This window comes from Salvelinus alpinus, chromosome 26 (assembly GCF_045679555.1).
Source record: "Salvelinus alpinus chromosome 26, SLU_Salpinus.1, whole genome shotgun sequence".
NCBI classification, from domain to species: domain Eukaryota; kingdom Metazoa; phylum Chordata; class Actinopteri; order Salmoniformes; family Salmonidae; genus Salvelinus; species Salvelinus alpinus.
Window position 1 is genome coordinate 4,650,083 of NC_092111.1, and position 17,008 is coordinate 4,667,090.

The following is a 17,008-nucleotide window of genomic DNA, read 5'->3' on the forward strand; positions in this document are numbered from 1 at the left end:
CTCTGGAGCAGGTTTTCATCAAGGATCTCTCTGTAAATTGCTCCGTTGATCCTGACTAGTCTCCCAGTCCCTGCCGGTGAAAACTATCCTCACATCCTGATGCTGCCACCACCATGTTTCACCGTAGGGATGGTGCCAGGTTTCCTCCAGACGTGACGTTTGACATTCAGGCCAAAGAGTTCAATCTTGGTTTCATCAGACCAGAGAATCTTGTTTCTCATAATCTGAGTGTTTAGGTGCCTTTTGGCAAACTCTGGGGCTCTGTCAAAGTGACCATCAGGTTCTTGGTCACCTCCGTGACCATGGCCCTTCTCCCCCGATTGCTCAGTTTGGCCGGGCGGCCAGCTCTAGGAAGAATCTTGGTGGTTCCAAACTTATTCCATTTAAGAATGATGGAGGCCACTGTGTTCTTGAGGACCTTCAATGCTGCAGACATTTTTTGGAACCTTTACCCAGATCATTGCCTCAACGCAATCCTGTCTCGGAGCTCTACAGACAATTCCTTCGACCTCATGGCTTGGTTTTTGCTCTGATATGCACTGTCAACTCTGGGACCTTATATACACAGGTGTGTGCCTTTCCAAATCATATTTACCACAGGTGGACTCCAAGTTGTAGAAAAATCTCAAGGATGATCAATGGAAACAGGATGCAGCTGAGCTCAATTTTGAGTCTCATAGTAAAGGGTCTGGATACTTATCTAAATAAGGTATTTCTGTTTGTTGTTTTTCATAAAATAAAAAATAAAAATGAAAACCTGTTTTTGCTTTGTCATTATGCGGTATAACAAACGTAACAAAATGTGTAAAAAGTCAAGGGGTCTGAATACTTTCCAAAGGCACTGTATATACTGTATTCTAGTCAAGTCCATTCTATTCAACTATTGCTGTAGATATACTATCCACATATTCTTCAGCTATATATATATATATAGCTGAAGAGGGGGTAGTCCAACAGTCCAGGTCACAACGGGCAATCACATAGCTTTTGCTCTCGTTTCTCTCACTCTTCATACCTCTCTCGTTTCTCTCACTCTTCATACCTCTCTCGTTTCTCTTACTCTTCATACCTCTCTCGTTTCTCTCACTCTTCATACCTCTCTCGTTTCTCTCACCTCTTCTGCCCCCTTTGTGCAGGCTGCTTCCTCCTTTATCCCCAAGCACTCCCTGGCTTAACGACCAACAGCCTTTCCTCGTTGGGGCAGGAAGTCCATATAAGGCTTGGGGGTGGAGCAAGCTACCTGCCAGATATCTTTCTGTTACCCCACCCCTCACCTCTCCCTGCCATCTGCCACAAAAAAATATATATATACATATTTATACTCCAAACTCCGACATTGCTCGTTCTAATATTTATGTATTTCTAAATTCCATTATTTTACTTTTAGATTTGTGTGTGTGTTGTTGTGAATTGTTCGATAGTACTGCACTGTTGGAGCTAGGAACACAAGCATTTCGCTACACCAGCAATAACATCTGCTAAAAATGTGTATGTGACCTATAAAATGTGATTTTATTTTATTTTGACTGTGCTGCTGTACCATAACCATGGATGCATCCCAAATGGCACCCTGTTTCCTACATAGTGCGCTACTTTTGACCACATCCCTATGAGCCCTGGTCAAAATGAATGCACTATGTAGGGAATAGGATGCCATTTGGGATGCAACCCATGTAACCAAATAATTCTAAGCAAATACATAGATATATGCTCTTTGCATCATTCAATGTTAATCAGGGAACAGAGCACTATTTTATGATCCAGAATTCTAGTCCTATTGATCTGTAAATTCATCTTCTTATACATTTGTTTGTAATGGTTGCTCCCATTCTGTTCAGGTGAGCAAGATGAATCTGAGTGCCGGAGCTACCTGACCAAGATCAAGGACCTGTGTCTGAAGCTGGAGGGCTGTGAGACTCGCACCGTCGCACATCTGCGACAGCCCGTGGACAAGGAGCCGCTCAAGGCTTGCGCCCAGAGGACCGCTGAGCAGAAGGTACTGCAGTGACGTCACCCCTCATTGACATTGTTTTGTCTAGTTTATTAGGATCCCCATTAGCTGTTGCACATGCTGCAGCTAGTCTTCCTGGGGTCCACACAAAATACAAAATACATGACACAGTGCATGACAGTTACAGACAAGAACAACACAAAGACAATACAACATAACATTACAGGGGCACCTTGGGAGTTTTATCACTATGGGTCTAACGGCAATGGAGGAAGAGACATTTGCTGTTGTAGCTGTTTCTCAACCCAGTATCTATGTCATTTAGACTCAGGGGTAGCCAGGCCACTGGTAAACGGTTACCATAAATCACGCATCCAATCCCAAAGTAAACCGAGTTCATGGTAGATCTGTAATGAAGTTTGAGCCCAAATTAGATAACATGCCTATTTGAAACAGAGCCAGGACAAATTCAACATGGGGTTATTGTTTAAGGAAGCGATTTAAAGTTCTTGTGTGTCAAGTAAATTAAGTTAGACAGTAGAGGAGACAAACTAACATTTTTAGATCAGTCGTGCTGTTTAAGTATGTTCCATCTGCTCGTTTCCGATCGTAAGACGTTTCAGAAGACCTTTGTGTCCCTGTTTCACTTTACAGTATATCGCTGGTTAGCTTGTTAACAACTCCATGACTGCTTGGAAGCCCAGATGGAATAGCCAGTTATGGTTCATTATTCCCCTTTCTGCTCATAGAAAGTCCAGTCAGAGTTGGAGGGCTTGAAGAAAGACCTGACCAATGTGGCTGAGGAGACAGAGGAGGTGCTGGCATCTCCTCAGCAGTCCAGCTCCGCCCCAGTACTGCGCTCTGAGCTGGATATTACGCTGAAGAAGATGGAGCACATCTACAGCCTGTCCTCCGTGTACCTGGACAAGTGAGTCCCTCGCTGACTCTGATTGTTACCATATCCAAAAACCCATAGGACCAATAAGTAACATAAATAGTAGATCTGAGTCATGTTACACACACAGCTAACACTATACACCATTGCTTGTCCAGACTGAAGACCATCGACATAGTGATCCGCAGCACAAAGGGAGCAGAGGACACCCTCAAAAAGTACGAAGCCCGTTTACGAGACGTCAACAAGATGCCAACAGACGAAAAAGAGGTGGAGAAGTACCACGCCCAGCTAAAGGTAGAATTAACTGTATTCTATCCGTTGGTGTTTAGACAATGCTTTTATATGGACTGGTTATCCGACAGTAACTTAATGATTTCTATGCATTTGTAGTGATGTTCCTCTCTCTCCCTCTTTCTTTCTCTCGTTCTCTCTGTTTCTCTCTTTCTCGCTCTCCCTCTCTCTTTTTCTCTCTCTCTCTCTTTGTCTCCCTCTTTCACTCTGGCAGACAATGCGTGGCGAGGCAGAGGATGACCAGAAGACATTCGACAATCTCCGGGTGGAACTGAAGAAGGCGGCGGCCGTGAATGAGCGGATTAAGCTGGTCCACAGCGAGCACAACACCGAGCTGGAACACTACCGCCAACTAGTGGCCGGGCTAGAGGAGCGCTGGCAGGTCGTGTTTGCCCAGATAGACCTGCGCCAACAGGAACTGGACTTGCTGGGGAGGCAGATGTGCGCCTACCACGAGAGCTATGACTGGCTCATCAGATGGCTCGGTGATGCCAAGCAAAGGCAGGTGAAGATCCAGGCCGTGCCCATCGGCGACAGCAAGGCCCTTATGCAACAGTTGGCACAGGAGAAGGTACTGTACGACTAATAATAAGATTTGATTGGATTTATATAGTGCTTTTCTACCTAGATGCTCAAAGCGCTTTACGTAGTAAAGGGGGAAACTCACCTCATCCACCACCAATGTGAGGCACCCAGGACAAGGTAGCAGGATGCTTCCATTACAAATAGTGGAGATGAAACTTCTTTGCTCAATGATGGAATATAATGTTACATTATCATGACAGTCAGTGTTCCAATCTTTTATCATTGCAGAAACTCCTAGAAGAGATCGAGAAGAACAAAGATAAGGTTGAGGAGTGTCAAAAACATGCAAGGGCATATATTGATGCAGTCAAGGTGCGTATGCAAATCACTTAAAACAAGATCATGCATATGGAGATTTGTTGCATCAGTAAAATTATTATATTATGTCCATGTGTTTTCCCCAGGACTATGAGCTTCAGGTGGTGACGTACAAAGCTCTGGTGGAGCCCCTGGCTTCGCCCCTTAGGAAAACCAAAATGGAGTGTGCATCTGACAATATCATCCAAGAGGTAGGTCATATAGACAAGATGGGGAATTTATTTAATATTATTTTACAGCTACAGTAGCTTTAAAGTTGTTAACAATTATATGGGATTACTAAACATCTGGAGTTGTCTTTCAGTATGTGACGCTAAGAACCCGCTACAGTGAGCTGATGACTCTGACCAGCCAGTACATCAAGTTTATCACAGAGACACAGCGCCGCCTTGAGGACGAGGAGGTAATTGAGTGACACATTGAAGACAGGCAGCAGCTCCCGACAACTTCAATTAAACCCACTAACCATGATAACAATAGCCTGGTCCAAGGTCTGTTTGTGCGCACATATCAACTATTTAGATGTTTGGCATGTGTCAAGGAGAACATGATGGCACAAACAGACTTGAATACCCAGGCGATAACAACAGTTACGATAAAACACTCTCTTTATGTATTAATGTATTAATTAAAGGGTTCAAAATCTTTTAGCTGATGTGGTCTATGAGGGAAGTAATTCGTTTTAGTGTAGCTCATCGCAGTATGGAAAGTGAGTAATAAAAAAAGAGTCATTTAAAATGTTGGTGCTGCAGCACATCCCATTAGATGTGGATGTGTAATCGGTCTTTAAATTACACTTGCAAGTTAGTTTTGCTACAGTATCCCATTAAATCTGAAGCAAACATCAGGCTCCCCATTCAACCCCAGCCTTTTTTTCTGCAATTGAATTTGTCATTTCACTCTTGAAACAAAATATTTCAGCACACTCCATTTTCTCTGATCTGGTGATTAGGACTCTGCGGTCTGACTAACTACCACCTCAGAATGATTATTTCAAATGACAAGTTTTGTTTGCCCCTTTTCTAACCTAACTCAATCTAAGCATACTCTCTATGGGTAATATACTCTTTGAAAACTATTATTTTTCTGCTTCTGTCCTTTCAAGTTTATTTCCAATTTTTAAACGTGATGGATTTAATTTGTAAAAGATAACACAATCTTAGTCCAAGGTAAAGTTGAAGAGTAGTAGCCAAGTCAGTACATTGAAAAGTGTTATTTGATTGATTGGTATTTTATACCTAATTGGCATGATACCATTCAAGATCCCAATAGTGTTGTGAAGTAATGTCTCATTATGTGTGCCATACATTAAGTAAATGTGACAAGACATGCGTGATTATTTCCCTAAAGCAAATAACAAACATTTCTCTCCCTAGATAACAAATGTTTATTCATTTGAAGTAACGTTTTGTTCATGTATTTACATCTACAATGGGGTCTGAAATGATTGACAGCCTTGATAAAGATGAGCGGAAATTACTGTATAAAACACATCATTCAAATACTGAGCTATATTGTATGTTCAAAAACATTGGAACTTTTTTAATTATAATTTTTTTTTTATCAGTTTTGCTCATCTTTATCATGGGTGTCAATCATTTCGGACCCCACTGTATGTGTACCTACCTACATGTACTTAAACGTTTGACTTTCTTTGAGTAATTCAATCAACTCAAACATTTATATTCTAACACTGTAATACTTAACATTGTTTTTCCCTTTACTTTTTGCTTCCACTAATACAGAAAGCTACTGAAATACTAAAGAAGGAGGAGAGAAAAAAGTTGTCTGAGATGCAGGCTGAATTAGACAAACAAAGACAGTTAGCTGAGGCACACGCAAAAGCTATCGCTAAAGCCGAACAAGAAGCCCAAGAGCTCAAGTTGAAAATGAAAGAAGAGGTCAGCAGGAGGGAGGTTGTGAAAGTGGATTCTGAGAAACAGAAGCACAACATACAGCAGCAGCTGCACGAACTCAAGAATCTGTCAGAGCAAGAGATCCAATCCAAGAGCCAGCAGGTTGAGGAGGCACTGTATAGTCACACCAAGATAGAAGAGGAGATCCACATCATCAGAATCCAATTAGAGACCACCATAAAGCAGAAGGCCACAGCCGAGGCCCAAGTTCAGCAGCTTAGGGACATGGCTGCCGAGGCTGAGAGACTGAGGAAAGTTACTCAGGAGGAGGCAGAGAAGCTTCGCAAGCAGGTGAATGAAGAGACTCAGAAAAAGCGCAACGCGGAGGAGGAGCTGAAACACAAAGCAGAGGCAGAACAAGAGGCTGCCAAGCAAAAGCAGAAGGCCCTGGATGAGGTGCAGAAGTTCAAGATGCAAGCTGAAGAGGCAGAGAGGCGCATGAAACAGGCAGAGGAGGAAAAGCAGAGGCATGTCATGGTTGCAGAGGAGGTGGCACAGAAGAGTGCCGCCACCGAGCTGCAAACCAAACGCATGTCCTTTAACGAGAAGGCAGTAAAGCTCGAGGCATCACTGAAACAAGAACAGGACACTGTTATTCAGTTGCAGGAACAGGCAGAGCGCCTCAAGAAGCAACAAGAGGAAGCCAACAAAGCCAGGGAGGAAGCAGAGAAGGAGCTTGAGAAGTGGAGGCAGAAAGCCAACGAGGCACTCCGTTTGAGACTCCAGGCTGAAGAAGATGCCCATAAGAAGAGCCAGGCTCAGGAGGAAGCAGAGAAGCAGAAAGAGAAAGCTCAGCAAGAGGCAAAGAAAAGGGCTAAGACTGAAGAGGCTGCTCTTAAGCAAAAGGAAATGGCAGAGAAGGAGCTGGAGAAACAGAGGAAATTGGCAGAGGGAATGGCCCAGCAGAAACTCTCTGCAGAGCAAGAGCTAATTCGCCTAAGGGCTGACTTTGACCATGGTAAGCAACAGAGATCTCTATTGGATGAAGAGCTCCAGCGCCTGAAAAATGAGGTGAATGCTGCTGTAAAACAAAGGAAAGAGCTAGAAGACGAACTGGCAAAAGTAAGATGCGAAATGGAAGTTCTTCTTCAGATGAAGTCCAAAGCTGAGAAGGAGACCATGTCTACAACAGAGAAAAGCAGAAATCTCCTTGAGTCTGAGGCATCGAAAATGAGGCAACTAGCTGAAGAGGCGACTAAGCTGAGATCCATTGCTGAAGACGCAAAGAAGCAGAGGCAGGTAGCAGAGGATGAGGCAGCTCGGCAAAGAGGAGAGGCTGAGAAGATACTCAAGGAAAAACTGGCAGCCATTAATGAAGCAACTTGTCTGAAAACTGAAGCTGAGATTGCCCTGAAGGATAAAGAGGCAGAAAATGAGCGACTTAGGAGAAAAGCCGAAGATGAGGCTTATCAGAGAAAGATCCTGGAAGACCAAGCCAAACAGCACAAGCAAGACATTGATGAAAAGATCACCCAGCTTAAGAAAACTTCTGATTCTGAATTGGAGAGGCAGAAGAAGATTGTAGAGGAAACTCTTAAGCAGAGGAGGGTGGTCGAAGAGGAGATTCGCATACTAAAACTAAACTTTGAGGAGGCATCAACAGGCAAGTTGGATCTTGAGTTGGAGTTGAACAAGCTTAAAGGCATTGCAGAGGAGACACATAAGAACAAAGTGAAGGCTGAGGAAGAATCAGAGAAACTCAGAAAGCATGCTTTAGAGGAGGAGAACAAAAGGAAGCAAGCTGAAGAGAAAGTAAAAAAGATCACTGCAGCAGAGGAAGAAGCAGCGCGACAATGCCAGGCAGCTCAGAAAGAAGTTGAGCGCCTCAAAAAGATTGCTGCTGATGCTAACAAGCAAAAGGAGGATGCTGACAAAGAAACAGAGAAACAGATTAGTCTAGCCAAAGAGGCTGCACAGAAATGTAGTGCTGCAGAAAAGAGAGCACAGGCTGTTCTGGTCAAGCAGAAAGAGGACAATCTTTCCCAGGGCAAGCTCAAAGAGGAGTTTGACAAGGCTAAGAATCTTGTACAAGAAGCCGAGAAGGCAAAGGAGAAAGCTGAGAAAGAGGCTGCTTTACTCCGTCAAAAAGCAGAGGATGCTGAGAAACAGAAGAAAGCAGCTGAAGCTGAGGCTGCCAAACAGGCCAAGGCTCAGGGGGTTGCTGAGAGACTGAGGATGGAAGCAGAGCAGGAGGCTGCAAAGCAAGCAGAAGCTGAGGCTGCTGCTCTGAAACAGAAACAGCAGGCAGATGCAGAGATGGCCAAGCACAAAAAGCTAGCTGAACAAACAGTGAAGCAGAAGAAACAAGTTGAGCAGGAGTTGACAAAGGTGAAACTGCGACTGGATGAGACCGATAAGCAGAAATCTGTTTTGGATGAAGAGCTTCAGCGCCAGAAGGATGAAGTTAGCAATGCTGTCAAGCAGAAAGCTCAAGTGGAGGATGAGCTATTCAAGATCAAGGTCCAGATGGAAGAGCTGGTCAAACTTAAGCTTAGAATTGAGAACGAAAACCAGCGTCTCATGAGTAAAGACAAAGATAATTCTCAGAAATTCCTGGAAGAGGAAGCTGAGAACATGAAGAAGCTTGCGGAGGATGCGGCCAGGCTAAGCTTAGAAGCTCAGGAGGCAGCCCGAGAGAGACAGATTACAGAGTCCAAGCTTGAAGAACAGAGGGCTCTTGCTGACAAAATGCTGAAGGAGAAAATGCAAGCTATCCAAGAAGCAACTAAACTGAAAGCTGAGGCAGAGAATCTCCAGAAACAAAAGGACAAGGCTCAGAAGCAGGCCCAAAAACTGCTGGAGGACAAGCAGCAGATGCAGCAACGTTTTGAAGAGGAGACAGAGGGCTTCCAAAAATCCCTAGAGGCTGAGCGCAAGAGGCAGCATGAAGCGACGGTGGAGGCAGAGAAACTGAAGCTTAGGGTGACACAGCTTAGTGATGCTCAGTCTAAAGCAGAAGAGGAGGCCAAGAAATTCAAGAAACAAGCAGATGAGATCAGGGTTCGTCTCCAAGAGAAAGAGCAACATGCTTCAGAAAAAGTCATTGTCGAGAAACTGGAGGTGCAGAGATTACAGAGCAGCAAAGAGTCTGATGACCTACGCAAAGCCATAGCTGACCTTCAGAAAGAAAATGAGAAATTACAAAAAGAGGCTGCAGATCTACAGAACACGTCGAAAGAGGTATTGCAGAATGTGAAATAATCCTGTGAAATAATAAGTGCAAAACCCCTTTGCAAATATCCGTAACCTTCTCAAAAGCACTAACACATAGGGGAGGTCCAAAGTTACTATTCATGTGAATTGCAGAGACTGTCAACAATACTAAGTGTCCAGCAATTTCTCATGAATTATCAAATGTTGCTGCATTTTGTAAATCCAATTAAGTTTTCTAGAAAATGTTCATAATTGCATTTCAAAATGAAACCGATTTCAAATCAATTTCCAACCATAGAATACAGAATACAGTTATATGCTATATATACAAATACCATTTATATGTAAATATATTGATTATATTATTGAGCAGTTATAATCAGTGTAATAGAATGTTAAGACCATGTGAAAAAGGGTTGTTTGGAGTTGTATTAATTGTGTCTTTTTTTTCTTCTCCAAATTAGATGGCCAATGCCCAACAGGAACAAATTAAAAAGGAAAAGGTCGTTCTTGAGCAGACTTTCCTGACAGAAAAACAATTGTTGTTGAAAAAAGAAAAGCTCATTGAAGAAGAGAAAAATAAACTTGAGAAACAGTTTGAGGATGAGGTTAAGAAGGCCAAAGATCTCAGAGACGAGCAGGATCGTCAAAGGAAGCAGATGGAACAGGAGAAGAAGAAACTCCACGCTACCTTGGATGCCGCTGTTAAAAGGCAGAAGGATGCCGAGGAGGAGATGTGCAACAAGCAGAAAGAGATGCAGGATCTTGAAAAGAAGAGGCTTGAACAAGATAAATTGTTGGGTGAGGAGAATGAAAAGCTTAGAGAGAAGCTGCAGCAACTTTCTACATTAAAAAAATCTGCAACATCCCACACTAAAGAAATGGAGATGCAAACGGATGAGGTCCCTGAAGATCAACTAATTGCAATGACAATGGTGGGAACTACAAAGAAAGTATTCGATGGGTCTGCAGTAGTAGATGGTGAGAAGAAAAACAAAGAATTACCATTTTCTTTTGATGGGATTAGGGAGAAGGTACCTGCCAGCAGGCTCCATGACATTGGTATACTGAACAAGAAGGACTTTGATAAGCTTAAAAAAGGCAAAACCACAGTGAAAGACCTGAGCAAGACTGAGAAAGTGAAAACATGTCTCAAAGGCAAGAATAGTGTTGGCGGAGTCTTGACCCCAGCCAAGCAGAAAATGAGTGTGTATCAGGCCATGAAAGAGAATAAACTTTCTCCTGGTGCTGCCACAATGCTTCTTGAAGCTCAGGCAGCATCTGGGTACATCATCGATCCAGTGAAAAACAGAATGCTCACTGTGGATGAAGCTGTAAAGGAGGAATTAATAGGTCCAGAACTCCATAACAAAATGCTTTCTGCAGAAAAAGCAGCTACTGGTTACAAAGATCCTTACACTGGAGACAAAATCTCACTCTTTGAGGCCATGAAAAAAGGTCTGATTGAACAAGATCAGGCCTTTAGACTTCTGGATGCTCAGATTGCAACTGGTGGAATAATTGACCCTGTCAATAGTCACCGTGTACCTCTCCAGACAGCCTATAAGCAGGGCCAATTGGATGCTGAGATGAGCAAAACTCTATCAAACCCTACTGATGACTCAAAGTTATTCATTGACCCAAGCTCTCAGGAGCGCCTCACTTATCAGCAACTATTGGAGAAATGCATCCCAGATGCAGAGACAGGCCTACTTATGTTACCAATCACAGAGAAAGCTACACAAAGTGACAAGACCTATACAACGGAAGAAACTAAAGATGTACTCACTAAAGCGAATATCTCTGTACCATTTGGAAGATTCCAAGGAAAGACTGTGACCATTTGGGAAATCATTAACTCAGAGTATTTCACAGAGGCACAGAGGAAGGATCTGATTCGCCAGTACAAGACCGGAAAAATTACTGTGGAAAAAATTATCAAAATTGTAATTAGCGTCGTGGAAGACAAAGAGAAGAGGAAGGAAATTGTGTTTGACGGTCTGAGGATTCCTGTTACTGCAGCTGAACTTCTAGAATCTAAGATCCTCAATAAAGACCTGTTCAACCAATTGCATAATGGTAAAACAACTGTCAAAGAAATCTCTGAGATGGAGCCCGTTAAGAACGCCTTAAGGGGAACACATAGCATTGCTGGAGTGATCGTTGAGTCAACAAATGAGAAAATACCATTCTATCAAGCTGTAAAGGAACAGATGCTCTCTCCCGAGACTGCATTGTCTCTTCTTGAGGCTCAAGCTGGGACTGGATTTGTAATTGACCCTGTCAAAAATCAGAAGCTCACTGTGGATGAGGCTGTTAAATCAGGTCTTGTTGGCCCAGAGATGCATGAAATACTTATGTCTGCAGAGAGAGCTGTTAATGGGTACAAAGATCCCTACACTGGAAAGAATCTATCCCTATTTGAGGCAATGTTGAAAGACCTCATTAAGAAAGACCAGGGTATCCGTCTGCTAGAGGCTCAGCTTGCAACTGGAGGTATAATTGATCCAGTTAAAAGTTATCACATCCCACATGATGTTGCCTGCAAACGTGGATATTTTAACGATGAAACAAACAAGACCTTGAGCAACAACACTGATGAAACTAAAGTCTTCTTTGATCCTAACATGTGGGAGAATGCATCTTATGTACAACTCATGAAAAAATGTGTCACAGACAAAGAGACTGGTTTTCCATTTCTTCCGCTTTCAGAGAAAGCAATTCAAAAGTCAAAAGAGGAACATTATAAGTCAAAAGAGGAACATTATAAGTCAAAAGAGGAACATTATAAGTCAAAAGAGGAACATCAATACACGGAGGTCCAGATCAAAGATGCCCTGAACCAGGCAACTATGGAGCTGCCGTATGGACCTTTCAAAGGAAGGAAAGTCACTATTTGGGAGATCATATACTCTGAATATATTACAGAGGAACAAAGAATCGAGTTGATTCGACAGTACAGAACTGGAACAGTGACTATTGAGAGAATGATTACCATCCTTGTCACAATGGTTGATGAAAAGGAGGCCAAGAAACAGGAAAAGGAACAGGCCAGCTTTGAAGGTCTTAGGTCATCTGTCACTGCCAGCTCATTGTTTGAATCCAAAATAATTGATAAAGCTACATATGATCAGCTCCAACAGGGTAAAAAGAAACCCAAAGAAATCAGTGACATTGACTCAGTCAGAAAGTACTTGCAAGGAACAGATGGACAGATCGTAGGCATCTACATGGGTGATTCAAAGGACAAGGTTAGCATCTATCAAGCAATGAAGAAGAACATATTGAGACAAAATACAGGTCTTTCGTTGCTCAAGGCACAAGCAGCAACCGGTTTCATTACCGATCCTGTCAAAAACCAGAGGTACACTGTGGATGATGCTGTGAAAGCAGGAGTTGTTGGCCCTGAGGTTCACGAGAAACTTCTGTCAGCAGAGAAAGCAGTGACTGGTTACAGAGATCCATACACGGGCAACACGATTTCCCTCTTCCAAGCCATGAAGAAGGAGCTTGTGCTACGAGAACATGCTATTCCCCTGTTGGAAGCTCAGGTGGCCACAGGAGGGATTATTGACCCAGTCAGCAGCCACCGTGTTCCAAATGATGTGGCCTTCCAACGTGGCTATTTCAATAAGCAGATGGCTAAGACCTTTACTGACCCCTCAGAGGATATCAAAGCTTTCACTGATCCCAACAATAATGAAAGTTCCACCTATAAACAACTGCAAGAGAAATGCATAAGAGATCCAGATACCGGTCTGTGCTTCCTGCCGCTATCAAAGGCTGAAGCTCAAAGTCCAGTGGAAAAGTCCTACGTATTCACAGAAGAACAGGCACAGACAGACTTGACTAACACTCAAGTGGATATCCCTCATCAGAGCTATGCAGGGAAGGTAATGACCCTATGGGATGTCATGGGGTCAAACCTTCTCCCTGAGGAGGAAAAGCTAAGGCTCCTGGAGCAGTATCGCCTTGGGCAAATCACAAAGGAGAGAATGATCATCATCGTCATTGAAATCATTGAACAAAGGGAGATACTGAAAGGAGAGCAGAGCATGTCCTGTGATGTGATCAGACGAAGAGTCACTATTGAGGAGCTCTATAGTTCTCGCATTATCGACCTTCAAACATACAACATGTTGAAGCAAGAGAAGAAAACTATCCGTGAGGTAATGGAAATGCCGTCTGTAAAGCAGTATTTGTTTGGCACAGGCAGTATTGCTGGAATCCTCTCAGACTCCCCCTCTAAGGTCAGTATTTACCAGGCCATGAAGAGAGGTCTCATTAAGCCTGATTTTGCTATCAGTCTCCTGGAGGCCCAAGCGGCAACAGGATTCATCATTGACCCTGTGAAAGAAGAATTGCTAACCGTTGACGAAGCTGTGCGCAAAGGGCTAGTCGGCCCTGAAATCCATGACAAACTTCTCTCTGCCGAGAGGGCAGTCACTGGCTACAAGGATCCTTACAGTGGAAAAGTAATCTCTCTCTTCCAAGCGATGAAAAAAGACCTTGTTCCTGAGGACTATGCCCTGAGGCTTCTTGAAGCCCAGGCTTCCACTGGGGGACTTATGGATCCAGAATACTACTTCCACCTTCCCACAGATGTTGCAATGCAACGCGGATACATCAATAAGGAAACGCATGACAGGATCACAGATCCAAACAGTGATGTACAAGGTTATGTTGATCCAACCACAGAGGAGAGACAGACCTATGCCCAGCTGCTGAAGAGATGCAAAGCTGATAAAGAGAGTGGTCTACGATTACTTTCACTGGCCGACAGAAGGCTGCTTTTCAAGGGTCTCAGAAAGCAAATCACCTTAGATGAGCTGCTTCGTTCACAGATTATTGACCAGAAGACATACAATGATCTCATTGAAGGCCTTATCTCAGTAGAAGAGGTCAGCAAAGATGTGAAGAAGTACCTTGTGGGCACAAGCTGCATTGCTGGAGTATATGTAGAATCCAGCAAAGACCGTCTGTCCATCTACCAAGCAATGAAAAAGAACATGATAAGACCAGGGACAGCCTTTGAACTTCTTGAGGCTCAAGCAGCAACAGGATATATAATTGACCCAATAAAGAACCTGAAGCTGAATGTTGGTGAAGCTGTTAAAATGGGAGTCGTTGGTCCAGAGTTCAAAGACAAGCTCATCTCTGCTGAGCGTGCCGTTACAGGCTACAAGGATCCGTACTCTGGCAAGACCATCTCTCTATTCCAGGCCATGAAAAAGGGTCTCATTCTGAAAGACCACGGCATTCGCCTATTGGAAGCCCAAATTGCCACTGGTGGGATCATTGATCCAGAAGAGAGTCACCGCTTGCCAGTCGAGATGGCCTACACACGTGGCCTGTTTGATGAGGAGATGAATGGCATTCTTACAGACCCATCGGATGACACTAAAGGCTTCTTTGACCCTAACACTGAGGAGAACCTCACTTACCTGCAACTGATGGAGCGATGCATGATTGACCCGGAAACTGGACTAGCACTTTTGCTGTTGAAAGAAAAGAAACGTGAGAAGAAGACATCCTCTAAATCGTCTGTGCGTAAACGCAGAGTAGTCATTGTTGACCCAGAGACAGGCAAAGAGATGTCTGTGTATGAGGCATATCACAAAGGACTTATAGATCACCAGACCTACACGGAGCTTGCAGAGCAAGAGTGTGAGTGGGAGGAGATTACTATATCCTCATCTGATGGTGTTGTGAAGTCCATGATCATTGATAGAAGGTCTGGCCGACAGTATGACATTGATGACGCAATCACAAAGGGCCTCATTGACCAGTCTGCTCTGGATCAATACCGTGCTGGAACTCTGTCCATCACAGAGTTTGCAGACATGTTGTCCGGAAACATAACTGGCACCAGATCCAGGTCATCCTCTTTTGGGTCCACATCATCTTACTCCAGTAGCCCAGCTCCCTCTATCAAACCCCCAGCAACAATATGGAATGACCCAACAGAAGAAACCGTGCCTGTGGCTGGAATACTGGATACTGACACATTGGAAAAGGTGTCTGTCACAGAAGCCATGCACAGAAATCTTGTGGACAATATCACAGGTCAAAGATTGCTGGAGGCTCAGGCTTGCGTTGGTGGCATCATTGATCCAAACACTGGAGAGAAGTTCTCAGTTTCAGATGCAATGAACATGGGACTTGTGGATAAGATCATGGTTGACCGAATCAACCTGGCACAGAAGGCCTTCAATGGATTTGAGGATCCCAGAACCAAAAAAAGAATGTCTGCTGCACAAGCATTAAAAAAAGGGTGGTTGTACTATGAGGCTGGTCAGAGATTCCTGGAAGTACAATATCTAACTGGTGGTTTGATCGAACCAGAGGTCACTGGCAGAGTTCCACTAGACGTTGCCATCAACAAGGGCACCCTAGATGCACGTACTGCACAAAAGTTACGAGATGTCAGTGGATACTCCAAATACCTCACCTGCCCAAAGACAAAGCTTAAGATCTCATACAAGGATGCCATGGATAGAAGCATGATTGAGGAGGGTTCTGGTCTGCGTCTGTTGGAAGCCTCTTCTCAATCAAGTAAAGGCCTTTACAGTCCCTACAGTGTTAGCGGTTCTGGGTCAGCATCGGGTTCCCGGCCCGACTCAAGAACTGGCTCCAGGTCAGGCTCCAGACGAGGGAGCTTTGATGCCACGGGCTCTGGTTTCTCCACTAACTTTTCCTCCTCCTCCTTCAGCTCGACGAGCTATGGGCGCAGATATAATGCAGGATTACAAAGCGGACTTAGCATGGATGAGCTAGCACAGGCCCTGACATCACTAGCAATGGGCAGGAACTGCAGTTCTAAAGAGAGAATATTCACCACATTACAACCAAATTACTCACCAGTTGCCTAATTCTTATTAGAAAAATAGACTACCTTTATTCTGCTCTGCATGTCGTTATTATGGGGCTTTTCAGCAGTATATTATACATCTTTTTGCTGGCTTTACATTTTGTCCATAGTTTATTCAGTTCAATTTTTTTGAAGTACATTTTCGGTTGCTCTCTTTTGTTTTGTGTGGTCTGAGAAGTCACATTTTTGTAGACTTTAATGGCAATGTTGCCATTATTTATATGCTTACATACAGAAGAGCTGTATTCAGCCTATTATCTTTTTATTTTTAGCAACTACAATGATATTGATAATAAAGTTTTCAGTGTTAGACATATTGACATATTTTTTCATTTTTAAGCCAAGCTTGTTATTAGTTTTAATTCATTATACTTCTATAGTTACATTTTCAGACATTTGAGTAAAAATTATATTTTAATTTTTGATATATATATTTCTGTTAAATTCCATCAAAGAAAGAACAATATCTATTATAAAGTATACCTTTTTATGGCAAAACAAATTAGATGTAAAAGCTGTTAAACTGATGTCTGTCATTACAATATATAGAAATGGAAAGTAAAGCATCCAATCTGCAGAGCAGAAAAAGGAGTCACAGGACAATTAATTATAACACTGGAAGAAATGCTTAAACAAAAACCAAGCTTCCAGATCTTGTGCCGCTAATACTTTGCTAATGTTTGGATTCTACCTATCCCCTTCTCGTAATATACAATGGACTACCAATCAGTTAAAACTATGCAGTCTTTATACAGTCAAGCACCTTATGGAGAGAGCATTCCAAGGATGGCAATCCCAACATAATAAAACCTGGACAAACTCACTTGAAGTGAAAAATGCCACAAATCACCATGAAACACCTTGGTCTCATCTCAAGCTGAAATAACTTCTCAGCAGAACCATTGCTTCTCTGGAGACCTTTGAAAGGTAAGTTTATTTTCTTTGATTTCATATTTTTTGCTAGACATGAATCTTAAATAAATGCTGTATCTTCAAGTCTTTTTTTTCCTTCATTTTGTTGAAAC

General features: G+C 43.0%; 1 protein-coding gene across 13 annotated transcripts in view; it reads left to right on the top strand.

Moving 5' to 3' along the window:
- Positions 1–17,008, top strand: part of LOC139554258 (plectin-like) — a 192,924-nt gene that overhangs the window by 172,187 nt on the left and 3,729 nt on the right. For all 13 annotated transcript variants that reach the window (XM_071367000.1, XM_071367001.1, XM_071367002.1 and 10 more), the window contains 9 exons: positions 1,839–1,996; positions 2,701–2,879; positions 3,005–3,143; positions 3,355–3,711; positions 3,954–4,037; positions 4,130–4,234; positions 4,348–4,446; positions 5,789–9,139; positions 9,577–16,910. In XM_071367000.1, coding sequence (XP_071223101.1) covers positions 1,839–1,996; positions 2,701–2,879; positions 3,005–3,143; positions 3,355–3,711; positions 3,954–4,037; positions 4,130–4,234; positions 4,348–4,446; positions 5,789–9,139; positions 9,577–15,984 — 10,880 coding nt within the window. In that variant the 3' untranslated portion in view covers positions 15,985–16,910. The remainder of the gene's footprint in view (positions 1–1,838; positions 1,997–2,700; positions 2,880–3,004; positions 3,144–3,354; positions 3,712–3,953; positions 4,038–4,129; positions 4,235–4,347; positions 4,447–5,788; positions 9,140–9,576; positions 16,911–17,008) is intronic.